The 22,107-nt window shown below is 55.5% G+C and overlaps 2 protein-coding genes across 4 annotated transcripts in view; one reads left to right on the forward strand and one right to left on the reverse strand.

Moving 5' to 3' along the window:
- Cacnb3 (calcium channel, voltage-dependent, beta 3 subunit) lies at positions 1 to 8,844 on the forward strand (the record flags this gene model as incomplete). The annotated part of the gene is given in 13 exon segments (XM_005406665.2): positions 1 to 88; positions 3,801 to 3,923; positions 4,085 to 4,207; positions 4,631 to 4,746; positions 5,137 to 5,201; positions 5,402 to 5,421; positions 5,610 to 5,690; positions 5,862 to 5,920; positions 6,070 to 6,179; positions 6,455 to 6,606; positions 6,773 to 6,868; positions 6,987 to 7,136; positions 7,572 to 8,844. Coding segments are annotated over 13 exon segments (1,455 nt in total). The 3' UTR covers positions 7,887 to 8,844.
- A 779-nt stretch (positions 8,845 to 9,623) lies between these two features.
- The window catches only part of Ddx23 (DEAD (Asp-Glu-Ala-Asp) box polypeptide 23), a 12,927-nt gene continuing 443 nt past the window's right edge, over positions 9,624 to 22,107 (reverse strand). For all 3 annotated transcript variants that reach the window (XM_005406669.2, XM_005406670.2, XM_013505643.1), the window contains exons 2-17: positions 19,227 to 19,435; positions 18,577 to 18,687; positions 17,143 to 17,233; positions 16,969 to 17,034; positions 16,305 to 16,443; positions 15,917 to 16,050; positions 15,710 to 15,822; positions 15,324 to 15,467; positions 15,006 to 15,231; positions 14,593 to 14,738; positions 13,976 to 14,153; positions 12,668 to 12,910; positions 12,125 to 12,276; positions 11,778 to 11,886; positions 10,898 to 11,072; positions 9,624 to 10,519 (exon numbers count right to left, since the gene is read on the reverse strand). In XM_005406669.2, the coding sequence (XP_005406726.1) occupies positions 10,296 to 10,519; positions 10,898 to 11,072; positions 11,778 to 11,886; positions 12,125 to 12,276; positions 12,668 to 12,910; positions 13,976 to 14,153; positions 14,593 to 14,738; positions 15,006 to 15,231; positions 15,324 to 15,467; positions 15,710 to 15,822; positions 15,917 to 16,050; positions 16,305 to 16,443; positions 16,969 to 17,034; positions 17,143 to 17,233; positions 18,577 to 18,687; positions 19,227 to 19,435 (2,460 nt within the window). In that variant the 3' untranslated portion in view covers positions 9,624 to 10,295. The remainder of the gene's footprint in view (positions 10,520 to 10,897; positions 11,073 to 11,777; positions 11,887 to 12,124; positions 12,277 to 12,667; positions 12,911 to 13,975; positions 14,154 to 14,592; positions 14,739 to 15,005; positions 15,232 to 15,323; positions 15,468 to 15,709; positions 15,823 to 15,916; positions 16,051 to 16,304; positions 16,444 to 16,968; positions 17,035 to 17,142; positions 17,234 to 18,576; positions 18,688 to 19,226; positions 19,436 to 22,107) is intronic.

The following is a 22,107-nucleotide window of genomic DNA, read 5'->3' on the forward strand; positions in this document are numbered from 1 at the left end:
CCCGCCCCCGGCGCCGGCGCGCCTCCCCCGCCCGGACTCCCCCATGTATGACGACTCCTACGTGCCCGGGTTTGAGGACTCGGAGGCGGTGAGTGCCGCGGGGTGGGGGTGGGGATCGGGTGACCCTCCTCCCTCCACCCTTCCCCCAGTTCGGGACTGTGCGGAACGCCTCCGTGGCCGGGCCGGCGCGCAGGGGGCGCTCGAGGAAAGGGCTCCGCGCGGCCCGGACCTGGACCCGGGCGGGGTCTGCGCCCCGGGAGGCAGTGCTGCGGGGAGGCTCGAGCAGGTGGCCCCAGAGCCGCAGGACCCGAGGGCCAGAGGGAGGCAGGGCTGCGGGGAAGGAACGCGCAGTGTGTGGAGCTCCAGATTCCGGTGTATGGGGTCTGCACACAGCTGGGGAGAAGCGGGCGCTTGGGGGGCACTCCAGACCTGCACCTCAAGTAAAGGACAAATTGGGGAGCCAGGGAATGGCCTCTTCAGACTGAACCATAAAACTTGAGCCCGTTGGTTCCCTTCTGCCCTCGGGCGCTGCCTGCGCTGCCCGGCCTCCTCGCCCTGCCTCCAGCCCGCTCCGCTCCTGGCCAAGGCCTGGGCGCCCAGCACATGGGTGGGCCGTCTGACTGCGCTGCGAGGCCCGGCCTCCTGCAGAGCCTCCTCCGAGCAGGGCGTCCGGAGCTGCCCAGCATGAGGCCTGGAGGTGCGGCCAGGAGCCGAGGGCCTGGGGATGGAGAGGAAGCGCTCTGCTCAGAGAACCAGGCGGCTGATAAATATTTAATTCCCCTCTTTGCTTTTATCTCCTGACCCACTGAGACAAATCAGCTCATTAGGCAGTGATTCCAGGAGCTCAGAGCGGAGGAAGGATGCCTGGAAAGATGGGGAGCAGCGCCTTGGAGCTGCCGCCCTCCCTCAGGCACCCCAGAAGCAGGCCTTCTGAGGAGAGCAGCGCTAGGTGCTTGGAGGGCCGGACAGGTGTGGAAGGTGTCCCTCCCGGTCGGGAGTGCCAGCGCTGGGCTGGCCGAGTGCTGGGTGTGGAGCCGCAAGCTGTGCGTCCTTTTCAGGGCCGGAGCCCCTTCTGGGCCCAATCTTCCAGGGGGCCTTTGGGGCTAATTAATTCGCAGCGAGAGCAGATGATTTTCAAGGCTCTGGTGGGCACCTCCTTCTGACAGTTGAAGGGACAGCTGGCCTAGCCCAGGGTGCCAAGGTGAGCGAGAGAACAAGCCTCTCTGTGGGGCTGCAGGGCCCTAGGAGGTTCTTCCCCTCCCCGGTGAGAAGGCAGGGGCTGTGGCCAGGAGGGCGCTGACACGGGGCTGCGCTCTGAGGGCAGCCTACTGACCCCGTGCTCCCCCTTCCCCCTCTGGTTCCTGGATCAGCTCCCCCACTCCTCCTCCTCTCGCCTGGCTTCTTGCTCTCCCTGAGGCCCCCTCTGAAGCAGTGGGAGGGAGATCAGGCTCTAAATAAATCCACCGGCTCATCTCCCTCCTCTCCTTCCCCCGTGCCAAGCAAGAGAGGAGCTGCAGCCTGCCCACACACTCACCAGGCAAGGGGGGCACCACCAGGGCACTGTGCCAAGTCTGGCAGCTCCCAAGTGCTGATCTTCTGGCTGTTTCGGCATGGCAGGGGGAGGGGCAGAGAGACCCGCATGCTGCCAGGGCAGACCTGACCTCAAGGGATGGGTGAGCCCTGAGGACTGGGAGCGGATGGAAGGGGGTTCCATTCCTGCACAACTCATTAAGTATTGAGGGAGAGGTTCTGTCATCGCTTCCTAGGGTGAGAAGCCAGCTAAGCCAGACAGCCCAGGCAGGGGCATGAACATCACTAAATCAGGCTGAGCGCGTGGGCAGCGGGGAGCACCACGCCGGCGTCTAGAAGGTGTCTCGTGTGCACAGATGGTTGCCCTGCCTCGCTGCTACCTCCAGGCCTGCTGCCTCTGCCCGCTCAGCCACCCATGCCCCGCAGAGATGGCGCTTGTGGCCTAGGAACCCTGGGGAGAAGGTCCCTTGCCCTGTGCACAAGTTCTCTCTGGGGCTCAGCCTCTTTATCATCAGAGGAGCCTCACTTCGCTCTCTGGAGAGCAGCAGGCAGGTGCTGCTCCTGTGAAGTGAAAGCCGGCCCCCACGCCTCTGCCTCCTTCGGACCTTGGCTCAGGCTCAGGGCCTGGGCTGACACCCAGCCGAGCAGCCTCTTGCCCAGGGCGGCAGGGTGTGGTGGGCAGCAGGTGTGTGACTTTACCTCCTCCGCTGAGTCCTGCTTGTGTTGTCCTCTGTCGGTGGTCGTACTCCCTGGACTCCAGAGAGGGCTCCTCAGCCTGAGGACATCCTAGAGCCCCTTCCCCTGCACGTGCTCCTTTACTAGGCGCCGGCCTCTTCTCTGCCACTGACCGCCCAGGACGGAGGGAAGCAGCCCTTCAGGCTTCTTCCTATAAGGAAGGGAAACGGAGGCAGAAAAGATAGCCCGTTCCCACAACTGAGGGGGAACTCAGACAGCGTTCCGGCCGCTTAAAGTCCAGCTGCCATTACCCGTTCGAGCATCTCTTACAGCCTTGAAGGGTGACTCTGTAACTCTTCAGATGCACCCCCATCACCCACACACCCTTCCTATGGGCGGGACATGCAGACTGTCCTTGCTCATGTTGCCAAAACCCCCTCCCCAGATCCCCGGGGTCCAGTACCTCTGCGAGGTTGCCTGGCGCCAGCGTGGCCTTCCTCTAGGGCCTGATATCCCTTGGGCCTGGGGAAGGGGTGGGGAGACAGAGCAGAGTGGGAGGCACGGCCCAGCGTCGCCTGTGCCAGGGAGATGGCTCCGTGTTGCCCTCCTGGTCTGTGTCTCATTTGCCGCTCACACCTGGCCACTTGCCCCAGCAGATGTGGGAGGAAAGAAAACATGGGTTGGGGAAAGTAAAGGGCCAGGAATGTCCACGAGCTGGCGGCTCTGGGCCCGGGCACACCCTGAAGAGACAAGGACTCACCATTTGGGAGCCTCCAAAGCCTTGTGGGGTAGGAAAGTGGGACCTAAGTGGGAAGGTGGTGGTTGTATCCTGACACTCAGGCTAACCAGCATCTCTTTTGTTTTGTGTATTTTTGTTCGTGTGTGTCTATTTTGCTTTGTTTTGTTATGAGACAGGGTCTTACTATGTCGTTCAGGCTGGCCTTGAACTCACTTTGTAGCCCAGGCTGGCCTCAGATGTCAAGCAGTCCTCCTGCCTCAGCCTCCTGAATTGTGGGATTACAGGAGGACGCCACCACACCTGGCTCATTGCTGCATTTTTGCCAGACATAATGAAGGGATAATGTCCAGGCTGCTTTGCAGGCTGGTGTGAACAAGAGAGCCAGTTCTTCTGGGATCGCCAATACATCATCTTCAGTATATCTCCTTTCCCTCTGCCTCAGAAAACAGGGTAGAGGGGACAAGAGGAAGGAAAAGTAAAAGCTCTGACCACTGCGCATGGTGGCACACTTGTGTAATCCCAGCAGGCTGAGGCAGGAATATTGCTGTGAGTTCAAGGCCAGCCTGAACTACACAAGACCCTGTCTTGAAAAAACAAAAAAGAATTGAAAGCTCTGTTCAAGGCTATAGCAGTAATAGGGCTAAGGGTAGGGCAGGAACCAGATCCTCGCACATGTGGATTACAGCTCAGCTCAAGGGTATTGGGGCCCTTTTTGGGGGTGCGGGAGTGTTGGAGTCCAACTTCCCCTAGAAGATACGGAAGCCAGAAGTGACAGAGACACCAGTGTGGGCTGGGAGGGCGCCTTTATGGTATCGCACCCCTGAGGCCAGGAGTCACAACCTGTCCCCCATCCCAGGGCTCAGCCGACTCGTACACCAGCCGCCCCTCTCTGGACTCCGACGTCTCCTTGGAGGAGGACCGGGAGAGTGCCCGGCGTGAAGTGGAGAGCCAGGCCCAGCAGCAGCTCGAGAGGGCCAAGGTGTGTCTCCTGGGCGGGCAGGTAGGGCTGTGGGCAGGCTGTCCTTGGATGTGGAAGAGCACACGTGCGGGTGGAGGCTCCGGGACGACGCTGAACTCCCACGGGGCCTGTCCCTTCCTGAGGGGGCGCCTCTCCCTTGCACTGACGGCCGAATTCTCCAGCACAAACCTGTGGCGTTTGCTGTGAGGACCAATGTCAGCTACTGCGGTGTACTGGACGAGGAGTGCCCAGTCCAGGGCTCTGGAGTCAACTTTGAGGCCAAAGATTTTCTGCACATTAAAGAGGTGATTGACGTCCCCTCCTCGCAGCAGCCTCTGGCGCATAATTTCCCAGCCCTGCTCCAGATCCCAGTGCCTCTTACTTCAGATCTCTGTCTATAAATAAGTCCCGGATCCCTCCCCTGTAACCCTGACGCTTGTACACCACGCTACCCGAGACCCGGTCCCTGGGGTTTCCACCCTTCTGAGATACGGCTTGATCCTCGGTCTCCGTGTCTGTGGAGTGCGGAGTTAGATCAGCTTCCGCTGAGGTCCCCTGTAACGGCTGTGCTGCCCTACGGTGAAAGCCTGCGGCTCAGCCCAGCTCCCGTCCCACCAGCACCTCCTGCCTGCTGCCCCTTCCTCCGACCAGCTCCCCAAGGCTTCCCTAGCCCCTTCATATTGAAGCCCGCTCTCCTCCACCACCCCCGCCGCCCCACCCCACCCCAGAAGTACAGCAACGACTGGTGGATCGGGCGGCTAGTGAAAGAGGGCGGGGACATCGCCTTCATCCCCAGCCCCCAGCGCCTGGAGAGCATCCGGCTCAAACAGGAGCAGAAGGCCAGGTGAGTGCGGGGCTGCGACTCAGCAAACACCCGCCGCGCACACCACACACGCCTGCGTAACGCCCCGCACAAGCGCACAGCCAGGGCCTGCACAGGTACAGCCCTAGCACAGGAGGCTGAGACAGGAGGGCTGCCGGGAGCTCTAGGCCAGCCTTGGGTACTTGGCAAGTTCCGGGTCAGCCTGGACTACAGAGGAGACCCTGTTTCAAAAAACAAAACAACCTCCCAAAATTGGGTGGGAATTTGTGCAACTGTTAAATGTGTGGAAGCCACACAGAAACACTCTCTCCCCTTCCCCATCCCCTTGCTGCCCCCCCTGTCTTTCCCTCCGTCCTCGTCCTCCCTCTCTCCCTGTCCCTTTCCCCACCTCTGTCCTCCCTTTCTTCTCAGGAGATCGGGAAACCCTTCTAGCCTGAGTGACATTGGCAGCCGGCGCTCTCCTCCACCATCTCTAGGTAGTGCCCCAGAGCCGCCCAGCCTGGGTCGGGGTGGCTGGGGCGCAGGGCAGGGCCCTCCACAGTGACCTGCTGGGAGGGGCTGTTGGAGGGGTCTGAACAGCTGGAGCGGCCCAGTGCTCCTCTGGGGAAGGGAACGCCGTGCCCCCAGGGCCTTTTCCCTTCACCAACTTTAATCTTTTATTTCCTTTTCCAAAAAGCCAAGCAGAAGCAAAAGCAGGTGAGTCAAGGAAGGGACTTGGGCTGGGGGACTCGTGGCTCTTGGTTCTGGGGAACTTTTTCTAGGCAGTCATTGTTAGAGGGACAGAACAGGGGGCGGGAACCCAGAACTGCTGACTCCACCCCCACCCCCAAAAGGCATAAGCAGGCCCCAGGGCCAGGAGTTTGTCTGACCTGTCCATTCTGCAGGCAGAACATGTCCCCCCATACGACGTGGTGCCCTCCATGCGGCCTGTGGTGCTGGTGGGGCCCTCTCTGAAAGGTTACGAGGTGAGACACCCCAAGAATCACCCCTGTCCAGCCGGTGACAGGAAGGGCCCAGGGGCCGTGGGAGGAGTATGCTCCCATCAGGGTCTGTGTGCGGGGTGGAGCCTGGGCCGTGCAGCTGCACACGGCCTCTCTCCAGGGCCCTTAGTTAGTGCCGCCCCACCCGCCCCCCAGGTCACGGACATGATGCAGAAGGCTCTCTTTGACTTCCTCAAACACCGGTTTGATGGCAGGTGAGCTGCCCTGAACCGGCGTGGCCTTGGAAGCCTAGCTCACCACCTGCATCTGCAGGCCGGAGCGGCTCCTCTGCAGGCAGAGTTAGCTGGGTAAAGTGAGGCTGAGACGAGTTTAAACCAGCTGTGATTCTCCGCCCTCACGCCAGGATCTCCATCACCCGAGTCACAGCTGACCTCTCCCTGGCAAAGCGGTCTGTGCTCAACAACCCTGGCAAGAGGACCATCATCGAGCGCTCCTCGGCCCGCTCCAGCATTGGTGAGGAGCCCCGTCCTGCTTCTCTGCCCGCTCAGGCGCCAGTGCCAGCCTGTCCCCTTTTCCCTTCCCCAGCTCCTTGTCTTCCTGCCCCTCTCCTCCTCTGCCCGCCCCTCTTCAGGAGCCCCCCCACTCCCTGGCCCTCTGCCCAGCCAGGCTCCTGGTTCCTTCCTGTCCACCCCGGGAGGTTCCTTCCTGTCCACCCCGGGAGCCCTGCTGTGGGAGTGAGCCGTGGGTGGAGCGAGCCCCTGGTGAGCACTGCTGCTCCTCCTCCTCAGCTGAAGTGCAGAGTGAGATCGAGCGTATATTTGAGCTGGCCAAATCCCTGCAGCTGGTAGTCCTGGATGCGGACACCATCAACCACCCAGCACAGCTGGCCAAGACCTCGCTGGCCCCCATCATCGTCTTTGTCAAAGTGTCCTCCCCCAAGGTAAGTCGGCCGGGTGGGGGGAGGGCTGCCTGCTAGAACATGGCACACCCGTGCCGGGGCGGTCAGGTTCCCTTTGCTTGCTGCCTCTTACCCCTGCTGCTGGTCCTGTGTCACGAGGGGCACGTGCCCGGTTCTTCCCAGGCCCAGCACTGCCTTCCCTCCCCAGGTACTCCAGCGGCTCATCCGCTCCAGGGGCAAGTCCCAGATGAAGCACTTGACTGTGCAGATGATGGCGTACGATAAGTTGGTTCAGTGCCCTCCAGTGAGTGCCTGGCTCAGCTGCTCCTGCACCTCTTCTTCCAGGGCCATGGGAGAGGAGAGATGGGTGGGGGCTGCTGCTGAGAGGAAGCCAACATTGTCGCTTCACCCTCCTTCCCCAGGAGTCATTCGACGTGATTCTGGACGAGAACCAGCTAGAGGATGCCTGTGAGCACTTGGCCGAATACCTAGAGGTTTACTGGCGGGCCACCCACCACCCAGCCCCTGGTCCTGGACTTCTGGGCCCGCCCAGTGCCATCCCTGGACTTCAGGTACCTTTTCCGGTAGGCACAGGTGTGCAAGCTAAGCCAGCCAGAGCGTGGCTCCCTTCCTTGTTCGGAGCAGTTCAAAAGGCTGACGAGTGGTTGAGTTGTGCGTAGAAAGCGAATATTCATGGGCAAAGGGTCTTCCGGACCGGGGAGCAAATCAGTGAGATAGGTAGTCAGAGACTGGCTTTCTAGGCATCAAGAGAAACATCTCCAAACCCTTCTCAGTCAGTACTGGAGACAGAGCCCAATGGTAGGAGTCCAGAGCTTCAGTTTTGTGTGTCCATCAGGAACATGCTCCAGCCTGCTGCTTCCTCCCATCCATGTCCTGTACTCGGGAACTGAGAGTTGAGGGGGAGAATCCCCCACTGTACCAGAGGCGGGAGGGAGGCCAAGGCCGGGTCGGGGCTGCTCGCCCGAGAGCTGTCGTGTGCCCCCCAGAACCAGCAGCTGCTGGGAGAGCGAGGCGAGGAGCACTCACCGCTGGAGCGGGACAGCTTGATGCCCTCAGACGAGGCCAGCGAGAGCTCCCGCCAGGCCTGGACGGGGTCTTCACAGCGGAGCTCCCGCCACCTGGAAGAAGACTACACAGATGCCTACCAGGACCTGTACCAGCCGCACCGCCAGCACAGCTCAGGGCTGCCCAGTGCTAACGGGCACGATCCCCAAGACCGGCTCCTGGCCCAGGACTCGGAGCACAGCCACAATGACCGGAACTGGCAGCGCAACCGGCCTTGGCCCAGGGATAGCTACTGACCGCACCGTCGCCGTGCCCTGGCAGGCACGGGCGCAGCTGGCTGGGACACCCACTCCAGGCAGGTTGGAGTTAGACTGGCATTAGGCTGCCACTAGACTCAGCTCCCACAGTCCCCTGCCACGCCCCGGCTCCAGGGCTGCCTGTGGTCCCAAGGTTCTGGGAGAGGCAGGGGGCCCTCTTACCTCCTGAGCACAGTGACCCCCTAGGCTCCATCCCAGGTACTAGCTGTGTGTTCTGCACCCTTGGCACCTTCCTTGCCTCCTGCACAAGAAGCTGCCCCACTGGGCAGTGCCCTCAGGCCAGGATCCCCTTAGCAGGGGCCTTCCCACTAGACTCAGGGAAGGGATCCCCTCTCAGAGTAGCTGCAAGGGTGGGGTGTGGATGCCACGGCGTGAGGAAGCAGCAAGGTTCCTGAGCAGGCCCGAGTCCTAGCAGGCAAGGGGCTTGGGGCTTACGCTTTGGAGTCTGAAGGCCTCTGCTCACCTCACTTCATGTCAGAAACGAGACAATCAGAGTGGAGTGGGGACCCACATCCACGGCTAGAGCAGCAGGCGGGGAGGCCAGGCTCACGACTGCAGCTGCAGGTCTGGGAGGGAAGGGTCTTAGCCTCTGGCAGGACCAGGGAGCCAGAGCACGATCACACTGCGGGGGACAGGAGCCCTCCTGGACTGGGGGTTTGGGAAGACGGAGTGTCCGGGCTCCTCGCCTCTCCTTTTGCCCTTGCATCCTGTCATTGCTGTTCTTGCCCTTCGGGCCTCCTGGAAGACAGGAGCGCCAGACCCTGACCCCTGACCCAGTGCTGCTTGTTAGGGTAGGGCTGGAGGGGGAGACGGGACAGCGGACAGCCCGAGCCGTCTGCCTGGCCACCCTCGCCTATGGCTCCAGCGTGTGACGGACAGAGCATGTTCCATAAGACCCCGCCCCACCTCAGTCATCAATAAAACACCATGCACCACCTCCCAGGCGTCTGTTCTGCGTCTCCCAGCTGGGGTAGCCTCACTGCGTGGCCCAAGGCTGGTGGAAGTAGAGAAATAGTCTGGCTTCTCCTCTCTCCAAGGACCCATTAAAGGAGGGGAAGGGCCAGGGCCGGGCGGGGGCACAGTATTCCCGGGCACCCCGAGCCCCTCCTGCCCAGATGTCTGGAGGGAGACAGTAGGCAGCGCAGGAGCTGTCTGGGTACGGCAGTCACAGCTTTCAACTGGCCTTGCCTTGAGCCAGAGGCCCTAGAAATAGCTGCGACTTGCACCCTGCTCACCCAGCTCTGAGCGGCAGGAAGAGCGTGAGACGTGGGGGAGGGACGCAGCCTAACGCAGCTGGCTGCAGTGTCCCGTGCCCCAGGCCTCTGGTGCGCACATCTTCACTGTCCCCTCCCGGGAGCAAGGTACCCAGCGAATGTCCTGAGACAGTGTCAGGCACACGGCGACGCGGTAGGTGAGTGGTTCTGTCTCACCTGCCCAGATCACAACTTTGCTCTCATCCTTGTGCAAAGCTCCCTAGAGGGCATCTAGGTCAGGGCCCTAAGTTCCGCGAGGCCAGAGCAGGAGAGATGCGTCAGGGTCCTGCTGCCGCGGCTCTTTCATCTGCCCTCGGGTGCTGCCTAGGCGCTTGTCTAGCCGCCGAGGGCCAGGGCTTCTCTGTGGTTCTCAAGGCCCCAACCAGTCCCCTGTGCCCGGTGTCCTCCCTCCTGTCCCGTGATGCTGAAGGGAGCCTGGGCAACGGGCTCGGCTACAGCTATATACAATCTCGATATTCGTTATTTATTCTCAGAACATACAAACTCATCTCAGAGAATAGAAAACAGATTTCACTCAGTGACTTAGAGATGGACACAGCCAGTCACCCTGTCCCCGTAGCTGCTAAAAAACTCCCTGGGGTAGGGGCACCTGGAGTGCACAGCACCCTTTGGCGTGGGGCTGTGCACTCTCCTAAAGGCTCAACCTGTTTTATACTCCAGAGGGAAACAGCTGTCAAAACGACAGAGTCCAAGGTCCGCGCTCCTCGGTGCCAATCCCTGGGGTCAACCAGGGCGACGCTGGTGCAGCGCACTCTTAGGCCGCCAAGCCTTGCCGAAGCAGGCCCCATCCGGGCAGCCAGGCGTTTGTTCAGTCCAGGGGCAGTGCCAACCAGCTGACCTATTCCCTGGCAAGAGCTGACAGCCTGGCACAATCTTAATGCCACACCCAAAGGGCAGAACAGGGCCAGAATCCGGCGCTTTGCTCTTGTCTCCTACGGCGTCTTCCTGTCCCACACTCAAGCCTCCGGACCTGAGGGCCAAGGCCAGGAGGACTCGCTGTGTGCTCAGCCCCAATAACCCCAGACAGAACCTGGAAAGAGAGGCGTGAGAGTTTTGAGGCGCAGGTGCCAGGCAGCATCACAGCTCGCCCTCAAGCCCTCGGGAGAGCGCTGCGTCAGGCGAAGATGGTCTCCTCCCGGCGCTTCTTGGTGAGGATGGTCCCTGGCTTGTGCTGGGCGTCTGGGTGGTTGGCTAGCTCTGGGGGACAGGAGGACACCGGGCTCTCCAGGATGGCTTGCTTTAGCTCATAGAACACAGCAGAGTCCTCTTTGGTGAGGAAGGTGATGGCCACACCACTCTTGCCCGCTCGTCCTGTGCGGCCGATGCGGTGGATATAATCTGGGGAGCATGAAAACATGTCACTGGGGACCGCTCTAGAGACCCCGATGAGTGGTGTCTGAAGCATCCACTCCTACAGGCATCCTCCTCCCCACTGCACCGCCACGGGCAAGAGATCCACCTCCCGCTGCCTGCATCTGACGCGCCCGCCGCTCTCCACCACTGACGGCAGTCAGCGTACCGCACCGAGGGCCATCCAGCCCCGTTCTCCTAGCTCTGAACAGAAGCACCAGCCTATGCGCTGGGAGAAGAACCCCAGTGAGCACCAGGGGCAGGAGCGCGTGTCACTAGGATACACACCCCCACCTGGGCGCTGGGTGCTCCTTACGCACCCCGACTGAGCAGGAGGGTGAAGGAGCCGCCCTCCCCCGCACTTACCTTCAATGTTTTTGGCCATATCGTAGTTGACAACCATGGACACATCCTGGATGTCGATACCACGGCCAGCCACATCCGTAGCCACCAGAATATCCTTGGCGCCTGCCTTGAGGTTGGACAGCGCGAACTCTCGCTGTTCCTGGCCTTTTCCACCGTGCAGTGTGCACGCGTTGTACTGCGGGAGAGCGGCCAGGTGAGGGGCCGGCAGCCGGCACAGGCGGACACGGGAGCGGGCGTGGGGGAGGGGACTGGGCAGCAGCGGGGACAGAGAGCCATGCGAGAGGCGTGAACAGAAAGGAGGAGCGGGTGACGGCGCGCTGTCCTGCAGCGAGGACAGCGCCGTGTGGGCGGCAGCGGCACAGGACACAGGCGGAAGCAAACTGCTGAGATGTGCAGTCTACAGTGAGAAGTTCCCATGAGATCAGGGTGGAGATGGAGTCAAGAAATGTAAGGAAGCCGAAGAGCCGAGTGAGGAGGCCACGCTGTTCCCTCACACACTCGTCTCAGGAGTAGAAGCATTGGTCATCACCATCTCCCTCTGGGCCCCACTGTCTCCTCTCCCGGAGAGACAAACAGCCTGGGCCCACCTGATGCCACACCCTGAGACCCTGCCAGGAGGTGCCGCACACCTTCTTCCTGGCCCTCCCCTCCTTGGACGAAGCCCTACGGCAGCACGGGTGCAGGGCTGGGGTGGAAGGGGCATCCTTTCCTCACCTTCCTAAGCCCCTCCAATACCCTTCTCCCTTCCGCCTGACTTGCTGAGTCCTGGAAAGGCTAAGGCGCAGGTGAGAAGCAAAAGCAGGTGCCCAGGAGCTCCTTCCTGCAGTTTCAGAAAGCACCGCCACGGAGGCCGAGCATGGCCCTCCTCTGCCAGACATACCCCCATCTTCTCCAGGGATTTAGCCAAGACATCGCAACCCTTCTTCTGGTTGACAAAAATAATGATGGGTGGATCAAAGCCTTGTTCCAAGATTGCCAGCAGCTTTTTCCTGGGAAGAGGACAAAAGCAAGCTGCCTGAGACCTCCCCTCCAAGTGAAACACCCGGTTTTGACCTATGAACACCAACGGGTCAAGGGTCTGTCATCCTCATAAGCATTCCAGAGAAGAAACAGGCTCTTCAGCACGGCCAAGCAACTGCCCTGCAGCCACCAGTTGCACCAAAAGTCCTTGAAGCCCTTTCTCCCTCCTCACTTCCCCTCACTTCCCCTCCTCAGCTGCTCCCTTACCTCTTCTCTGACTCCGACATGAGGAAGACCTTCTGCTCCACACGCTCATGAGGCTTGCCCGCAGAGCCAATGTACACCACAGCAGGTCGTCGAAGATAGCTCCTGGCTAGACGTTCCACCGCTGGGGGCATGGTGGCCGTGAACATGACCGTCTGTAAAAACAGGAGGCTCAGCCCCACAGCGGCCACTCAGCCCAGGCTACAGAACAGCGAACGAGTCCTGCTGAGAGTCTGACAGCCATCACCTTTGGAAAGAGTATCGTCTGCCTTCCCGTTTTCACCCAACAGCTGTTTACCAGGGCACTTTACACCTTACGATAACCGAAGAGCCGAGTTTGCTAGCTGTGGTCCAAGTAGTAACACAGTTCTTTGACATTGTTTTCCCAGGGCTAAACTAATGGCTCCTCCCTTAGGACTGTCGGGGACTGTACCTAGGCACACCTTATCATTCTGGAGAGGGACTCTGGGCCCACCTAGGCAAGAAGAGCCGAGACCAGGTCCGGCAACGTGCCCGTCTCTTCCCAACCCGGGGAGCCACCCTTACTTGTCGGTACTTATGCTTTCCTGACTCGAAGTTAGCCAACATCTTTTCAGGGTCCTCAGCCTCGTCGGTGTCTGGCTTCTGGTTGCTGACAGGCATGTGCTCCAGGATCTTCTGGACGTCCGGCTCAAAGCCCATGTCAATCATCCTATCTGCCTCATCCAGAACCACATAGGTACAGCGGCTCAGCACCAAGTAGCGATTTTCCAGCACATCAATCAGACGCCCCGGGGTAGCGATCACAATCTGTGGAGTATAGTGGAATCATACATGGCCCCTGCAGGAATTTCTGTTTTCTCTACAAACTGCCCACACACTTGGACAACTGACTTCCACACTAAGGAACATGGACCCCAAACTCCAGCCAGTCAGGTGTGGCCTGAGAACTGACATGAAATCACTTGTTGCTATTTTGGATTTTTCCAGGAATGAATGGAGTCCAAGTAAGACTGGGGGTGTTAAACAGAGGGGGCAAAATCTGAATGAATTTCTCAGACGGGAGAGACTAAGGAATTCTGGGCTGGGCATGATGGTACACGCCTTAACCCAGCAACAGGGAGGTTGAGGCAGGATTGTTGTGAGTTTGAGACCACCCTGGGCTACAAAGTGAGCCCAAGACCAGCCTGAATTGCATAGCGAGACCCTGTCTCAAAAAAGGAAAAAAAAAAAAAAAAAAAGAACTCTATGAAAGGGGTTGCAAAAAATTCTGTGGAAAGCTGGGTGTGCTGGCACACACCTGTAATCCCAGCACTTGGGAGGCTGAGGCAGGAGGATAGGTGCAAGTTCCAGACCAGCCTGGGGCTACAAAGTAAGCTCAAGGCCAGTGTGAACTGCATAGTGAAACCCTGTCTCAAAAAGACAAAAAAAAAATAATTCTGTGGAAGGAGATTACACAGAGAAGTCTCCAGAAGACTCAATTCCTAAGGCAGAACAGGCTGTCTTCTAAAAGGCTCTCCTCCCCTCCGCTGAGAAGAAAATGCACAGGCAATGGCATGGTTTGGCAGCGTAATCAGAGCACAGGCTTTGACTGCATCTCCGCTCTGCCAAATGCTAGTTCTGTGTGAGCTCAGGCCAAGTTACCACCCTGAGCCTCAGTTTCATCTATAAAACGGAGACACGTATTTCCTACTCTTGCACGGTTACTGTGAGAATTGATGAGTGACTATATATGTGTGTGTGTATATATATCCCTGAGGCGTCATCTGGGGCCTTTCTTCGTTTTATCGCACATCTATTCCAGAAACCAGAAACAAATCCCCAAGACAGAAAGCCTTCCCAAACAACAGACGGCTGCTGGCTACGGAAACGAACCTCACAACCCATGCGCAGCCTGAAGCCCTGGTCTTCTCTGGAGATGCCGCCAATGACGGCCACGGTGCGGATGCCTAGTGGCTTCCCAAACTTGATGGTCTCTTCCTCAATCTGCTGAGCCAGCTCCCGCGTGGGAGCCAGGATGATGGCGTAAGGGCCTTGGTCTGACTCTTCAATCCTGTGGTAAACAGGGTGTCCCACAGCTCCGTAAGTTTTGGGCCATAAACGGGAGCAAGACGAAGTCACTCTAGGGTAGCCATGGGAATAGGCTGGTGGGGAAAGGATGGAGCAATTCCATGTAAAAACCAGACTTCAGGATAACAAATTTCTCTAGGGAGTGACTTGCCAGCAATAAAATCATACACTTCTTTATACTGTAACCCAATTATCCCAAATAGGGAACCCAGAATCGGCAAGGGAGTTTCTGATTATAAACTTCAAAGACTGACATCAGGGGCTGAGGATTTTGGCTCAGTGGCAGAGTACTTGCTTAGCATACATGACACTCAGTTTAATTCCTAGCACTACAAAAACAAAACCCGAAATACTCCTTTGCTTCTTTCACTTTCCCTCCTAGCCGAGCCCACTCATCTTGACTGGGCTGGCCCTGACCCCACCTGTCAATTTTGGGAAGCGTAGTGATCCACACCAGCAATGGGATAAGGAAGGCTGCCGTCTTGCCACTGCCCGTCTCAGCGACACCAATGATGTCACGATTCTGTAGTCCAATGGGAATCGCCTGGCGCTGGATGGGTGTTGGCTCCTGCAGTAACCCAGGTACAGCGTAATGGGCACCTGGCCGCTAACGCGGTGGGCACACACGCCAGCTTCATGCGCGTGGGAGGACACTGAGTACAGCACACAGGGGAGGAGGCTCAAGAAGCACAACTCCCCAGAGCCGGTGTTTCCCCAGAAAGTGATCAGCAAAGTCAGTCTGATGTCAGCAGGTAGAGGAGGCACCAAACAGCAAGTCTGGTTCCTCAGATGAAGGAACACAGCAGGTCTCCGGAGTCCACCTACCCCTCCTTACCTTGTAGCCACACTTATCAATGACCTCCAAGATGTGCGGAGGCAGAGAAGAGTCCTTCCAGGACCGGATGGGGTTGGGGATCTTGCCGCCCTTGGTGGTGATACTGTAGTCCTCACGGAAGATCCGCCAGTCCCTGTCCGTCATCTCATCTAACTTCTTCTGGGACCAGTGACGGTCATCCCAGCGCTGCTTGGCTTCCTTCTTACGAAGTTTTCGAAGTCTTGCCCTGGAGCAGAAGGATGAAGTTGAATCAGGGCCTTCCACCTCCTTCCTGTGGACTCTGGGCTTTGCCCGACTTCCCTGGTCCCAACCACTCACTCCTCCTGCTCCTTTTCTTCCAAAGTTCTCCTCTTCTCCATTAGGTCTCCATAGAAACGCGATTGCTCTCGCTTCTGCTGCTTCAGGTCAATGCCTGCAATGAAGCCTCGCCCCAACAACTGCACCTGGTGCCGTTCTTTGTACCTGGGTTTGTGACAGGAAGGAAAGAGAAGAGGCTGTTACAGCAGCGGACGGGAGGGGCAGACCGGCAACATGCACCCTTCTTTCTTCCTGGCCAGTGTCTCTCCTCTCCCGGAGAGCTGGATGAATTCTGGCTTACCATTTCCCATCCTAGCCCATCTTATTTCTCCTACCTCTGTTGCCAGCAGCTCTTTCTAGGGCTGCCCAGAGTCAGAGTCCCAGCGCGCAGGCGCAGAGCCACTCACAGAGGGTTGTAGTCGATGGACGTGTCTTCCGACGCATCCCACTCAAAGACAAACTTTCGGTCGTTGAGATGCCTCGTTCGGCGTCGCTTTTTGATACCGCCCAGGTAACGCTCCTGCTCAGGGAGAGAGCACGAAGCCCATTAACTTCGGTACAAACCCTGCATGCAGAGACCAGGACGAGCAGAGGCCTCATTTCCGTGTGTGTACCTTAATAGCATGCAGTTCCTTGCTTTTATCCTTCTCTTCCCGGATCTTCTGCCGCCCTTCCTCGTCCTCATTTCCGTTGGTCTCCCGCTCCATCCTCTCCCTGCGTTCCCGACGCTCACGTTCTTGAGGGTCTTCTGCAGACCAAACAGAAAAGCTGCAGAAAAGCTCAGTGAAACAAAAAGGAGAGGGAATGGAGGGAATCTAGATAACGGATAAAGAGGAGGAGATTCATGATACAAGGAAAAGGAGATCTAACAGAAAGGCACTTTTTTCATTAAATCTCCGCCACCTATCCCTCTTCCAGGTTCTGGAGCAAATAGGTTCCTCTTCCTCCTAAGCAGCCCTACGAACCCATCCCACCCTTTCCATACAGGGAAGAAAAACAAACCCAGCATCTTCCTGCCCAAGTCTTGGAACTGCTTCCGTTTCTTCCTCTCCTCCTCAAGCACCTTCTGCCGCTCTTCCACCTCCTGCTGCCGCCGCTTCAAAGCTTCAGCCTCCCGCTCCGCTTTGGAGAGGAACTTGGGCTATAAACCGACAGGAATGCTAAGGGATCTGGGAGCAGGGAACAATCCCATCACTGCCAGGGAGATCACGGGGTGCCTAAAAGTACTTGCTCAGCCATTAAACTTGTTGAGGAAAACACAAATAAACCTAGGACTCTGTTATGGGATGAACTATGTGCATCCCTAAATCCGTATGTTAAAGTTCTAACTCCTAGTACCTCAAGATTTGACTCTACTTGGAGACAAGGCCTGTAAAAAGATGAAGTTTAAATGAGACCACTAGGTGGGCTTTCACCCAACCTGAGCAGTGTTCTCGTAAGAGCAAGTCTGGACACAGAAGCCAGGGGCACACAGGCCCAGACAGACTTCATGTGTAGTGTGCAGAAGCCAAGGAGGGGGACCCCAGAAGAAATAACACTACTGATGTCTTCACCTCACACTTCTAATTCCAGAACTGTGAGAAGATGGATTTCTGCTGCTGAAGCCACCCAGGCTGTGGTACCTTTTATGGGAGGCAGAGCACACAGCACAGAGCCTGAAGTTTACCTTTGCCTCAGCCTCCTCCTCAGCCTTCTTCTTGGCCAGTAGCTCCTCCAAGGATAGGGGCTGGGCCTGCAGATGAAACACAGGACTTCAGACCATGAAAGCTTCCTCCCCTTGGAACAACACAGCAGGGCTCAAGTTAAAGAGGAAGAGAAAAAAGTCATTTCTCTCCTCTACCTTCGGCTTCTTATCATGTTCATCATCTTCGTCCTTCTTAGAGTCTCTGTCCTTTCGAGATTTAAAATCTTTTCCTCGACCAGGAGATAAACTTTAAGGAGAAGGAACAAGAAAGACCCATATAAACGTACTAGCCCAGCACCTGCAGGAGGGTCAGGCTGAGCCCCAGAGGGAATGGAAGATTTCCTGCGACTCAACAAGATGGTCCATGGCCACCCATCATGGTCTAAAAGCCTCCTAGCAGGCATGGTCCCTCTGCCTGCTTCAAAACCTAATTATGGGGGGCTGGGGATTTAGCTCAGTGGCACAGCGCCTGCCCGGCAAGTGAAAGGTCGTGAGTTCGATTCCCAGTACCAGAAAAAAACAAAAACCAAAAAAAAAAAAAAAAAAAAAGAGTAATTATGGGCTGGGGATTTAGCTCAGCGGCAAAAGCGCCTGCCTGGCAAGCGCGAGATCGTGAGTTCAGTTCCCGGTACCGGAGAAAAACCAAAAAAAAAAAAAAAAAAAAAAAAAAAAATTACTAAAAAAAAAAAAAACAAACCTAATTATGTCTCTGTCTTGACCCCATTTTGGCTGTATCTTCTTTTTTAAGACTAATCACTTAGGAAAGTTGGCTTTCACTACTGACATCAAAAATATTTCCTCTAAAAAAAAAGTTTTTACTCTAGTCAGTAGCTGCACATTGAAAACAATTCTTAACTTTGTAATACACGACGAGCTGAGCCTAGACAGCCTCTACTATGAGCCAAGGAGACGCTGCTGTCTACATCCACACCACCTGCCCTTCCCAGGAGACCAGCAACCCTTCCCCACCTGCTACGTGCTAGGCTTCAGACAACCCCACTGCGTTTCTGTTATGAACATTCTGTCCTTTGCCTTGAATTCTAACCTACACATTCAGGGCCTGATAAGAACTTTACATACGCTGGGCGGGGTGCACACCTGTAATCCCAGCACTCGGAGAGGCTGAGGCAGGAGGATCATTGCACGTTTAAGACCAGCCTGAGCTACAAAGTGAGCTCAAGGCTAGTCTGAACTACACAGCAAGACTGTCTCAAAAAAGACCAAAAAAAGAACTTTACACAGAACGTTTCCAGAAGAAATTACAACACTGTGAAATTAAGCTATCCTAACATATATACGTGTTGAATGTCCTCAGTAGGAATACTGAATGGTATAATGGGGTTAAAGGATGTTTTATAGGCTGTTGATCTTCTCAAACCAATTTCTAAATTCCAAGAACAAGTTGAGCCTCAACTTAGCTGTGAATTTACTAACCATATACTTTCAAAAGAAGACATGTGCTAAGAACAGTTGTACAATTACTACCACAGGATCTGCTAAGGGAAATCAGTTTGAAGCTGAGCCAGCTGAGACGCAGACAGGAAGAGACGGCTGCATCTCCCTACCACGCGCCTCCACTCCTTCCGTTACCTGGACCGCTTGCGGTCCTTGTCGCGTCGGTGCCCATCCTTGTCCCTGTCTCGGTCCTTCTTATTCCGATCCCGCTCCTTATCGCGTTCTCGTTCTTTGTGCCGTCGTTCTCTAGAAGAGCAAATTTAAGAAATCATTTGACATTTCCATAGTGTCACTGCGACCCTGAGAAAGGTCCCATACTTTTCTCCCCAGTCATAACGTGGAGAATGTATTTCCTGGGGTATACATCAGAGTTGTACTGCTAAATATTAATGGCAGTAAGAGACCACCAACAACTAAGTGAATAGATGAACTTCGATCTTCTGGACCTTCATCTCATAAGCTCCCTCTCAACCTTTCTTACTTTCTTCTTTTTTTTTTGAGACAGGGTCTCACTCTGTATTCCAGATTGGTCTCGAACTATGGTGATCCCCCTGCCTCAGCCTCCTAAATGCTGGGATTACAGACATGCGCCACCACACCAGGCTTCTCTCAACCTTTAAGAGCTGGGAAAAGGAAAACTGAGAACACTTGCAGGTCCAACCAGGATAGGGGGACATTAATTTGTGAAAAGTAGATGCCTAATACTGGAGGCACTGGATGAACCGAGAAAGAAATCTGAAATGCATTCTCCCTTCACCTGTAACACACATGCAAAGTCATATCACCTCTCTGTAGACTTGGAACGGGAACGGGAGCGAGAGCGGCTGCCTCCCCGCCGTCTATCCCTTGACCGATGCCGTTTCCTATCTTTAGGTGGGGAGGACTTCCGGTCCCGGTCTCTATCCCGCTCTCTGTCAGGAGTCCGTGATCGCTTCCTTTCCTCCTTGGAAGGTGATGAGTCTCGGTCCTTTTTGTCAGCCAGCTCTCCTGCCATCTGTTGTAAAAGGAGGACTCAGCATACGTAACTTGCCAAGTCTCAAAACAATTCCAAGGTACATCATTAGTGTACCTACTTTACCGATGAGGAAACTGCCGCTGTGGTACGTGGACTAACCTGCCTGAGGACACACAGGCAGTACCTGGCACAGCTCCAGCTGTCTGGCTCCACAGGCCCATTTTCACTCACCGCACTATACAGTCTTTCCACATCCATGTCTAAATAGGTACAGTGAGCACACCACACTTCTGTGGATGGACTGTGAGGAGCATTAACACAGTGGTGGATGACAGTAACCCGGCTACTTCTAGAGACACCCTGTGTTACTCACCCAGGAGCCTGTTAGGTGTGCTCCCCACCAGGGTTAGTCACACGCACAGCGCTAAGTGAAAGAGATTCTCTTGAGCTCATACAGAAACTCAAAAGAGAAAAAGTTCAACTCTGAGATTCAGATTATAACAAGCATTATAGGGCCGGGGATATAGCTCAGCGGCACAAACGCCTGCCTGGCAAGCACAAGGTCCTGAGTTTGATTCCCAGTACAAAAAAAAAAAAAAAATCATAAAGAAAACCTGAATTTAAAAGAAGAAACAAACACGTTTTTATTCAGATTAAAAGAAATGTACTTGTAAGCCTGGGGCTGTATCCCTGTGATAGAGCACTTACCATTTTACCCTGGGTTAAATCCCCAGCACAGAGGCTCACTGCCCCCACCAAAAGAAGACAGATGTAGTTAACCAGCACTGACCCAGGGGGAGGCTGATAAAAGGAATTCAGTGAGGCAGGAAGGAGTCAGGTCATGAAAATGTGTTACAGGCTGGGGCAAAGAAACTTGCATTTCAACTTAAATGCAATGGGAATACCTTAAACAGGATGTGATGGGATCCAATTTTATATTATTAAAAAATTACTTTGGAGATTTGTACAAAAACATAGTTTTACACATAAAACCTCTACGAATGCTGTCATAGTACTGCTGGTTCTCCACACTCACCCATGGCTTCTGCATTCGCATATTCAACCAACTTCAGATCAAAACATATTCATATATTCTATTCTGAACATGTAAGCTTTTTTCTCTAGTATTTCCTGAGCAATATTTAACAACTTACGCTGAATTCAGATTGTGTTAGCCATTGCAGATAATCTACAGATGACCTAAAGTATTCAAGAGGATATGCAAACTCTATGCGCCTTTATGTACAGCACAGGAGCACCTCTGGATTTGGGTATTCACAGGGGGTTGTGGAACTAATCTTCCTCAGATACCAAGGGACAACTTTAACCAAGGCAAGAGATGACCATAGCTTGTTCTAGGAAGCAAGGTGGAAGGTGGTAACAGAGATGGAAAAGGTAAAGTTACAGGGATATTTTGGAGGCAGAGCTGACAAGATTTACTGATGAAGGGAAAAAGAGAAAGAAAAAACACAAAGCTCCCTAAATTTATTGTTTGAGCAACCTATTAGCTTGTGGTACCACTGGTGAACTAACCAGAGAAGACTAGGAAAGGAAGAGATTTAGAAGGAAACTAAAATCTCAATTTTGGCTGGGCTGACAGATATCAGTAAGAAAACCAAGTGTAGACTCCAAGGAAGCAGATGGAAACACAATCTGCAACTGACAGTCTAGAGACAAAAATCTGAGTCACCAATACACAGATGCGTGTTAAAAGTCAGGGTGCATTAAATGACATTACCTAAATAAGCAGCACAGTTAAAGAAGAATATAGAGAAAGCAGACCCAGGATTGAGCTCTGGAGCACTAACGTTTAGATGACAGGCACGCCGGGCATGGTGGCGCACACCTGTAATCCCAGCACTCTGGAGGCCGAGGCAGGAGGATCTTGTGAGTTGGAGACTAGCCTGGGCTACAAAGTGAGCTCAAGGCCAGCCTGAACTGCATAGGGAGACCCTGTCTCAAAAAGACCAAAAAAAAACAAACCAAAAAATCCCAAAAAGATGTCAGGCACAAGAGAAGCCAGAGAAAGACTGAAAATGGGACCAGGAATAGCTTAGTGGCACAAGCGCCTGCCTGGCAAGTGCAAGGTCGTGAGTTTGATTCCTGGTATAAAAAAAAAGACTGAAAATGAAGTCATCACCAGTAAGAAAAGAATTTTTAAAAAAGTAAAACAGAGAAACAAAAACATGTTCCAAGGAGGGAGTGGTCAACTGTGTCAAGTACCATCCAACCGGAGAAAGCCGACCGCGTAAAGAACCATTACACTTGGAAAATGAAGACTAGGGTGACCCTGACAAGAGCTGCTTCAATGTCATGAAGGCAGCAGCAGAGAAGCCTGAGCAGTTTGTCTGGCAGAGAATGAGAGCATGAGGACACAGTAAGTGCAGGCACCTTCCTCTGTAGCTCACTTGGGCCATACAGACCTGAGTCCCTCTGCTCCCGCAGGGCAGACTCCTTCCATTCGGCAAGGCGCTTACCAAGTGTCACCACCGCGGTCAAGGCGAGGCGCCGTGCGAGTTACAAGGAAGTCGTGCCCACAGACACGCCCCGAGACGGAAGCTCAGATCAAGTGTTAGAAGAGCTCAGAGGGCAGTCTCACTTCACAAGTGGGTCTGGAAGGCTCCACAGAGGAGGTGGGCGTCTACGCGCCAGCTTCTGGAGGGGTGTCCCCGAGGGCGCGGCGGCGGGCGCCCCCCGGACAGACGCGGCCG

This window comes from Chinchilla lanigera, unplaced genomic scaffold, assembly GCF_000276665.1.
Source record: "Chinchilla lanigera isolate Chin_1 unplaced genomic scaffold, ChiLan1.0 scaffold00099, whole genome shotgun sequence".
NCBI lineage: Eukaryota > Metazoa > Chordata > Mammalia > Rodentia > Chinchillidae > Chinchilla > Chinchilla lanigera.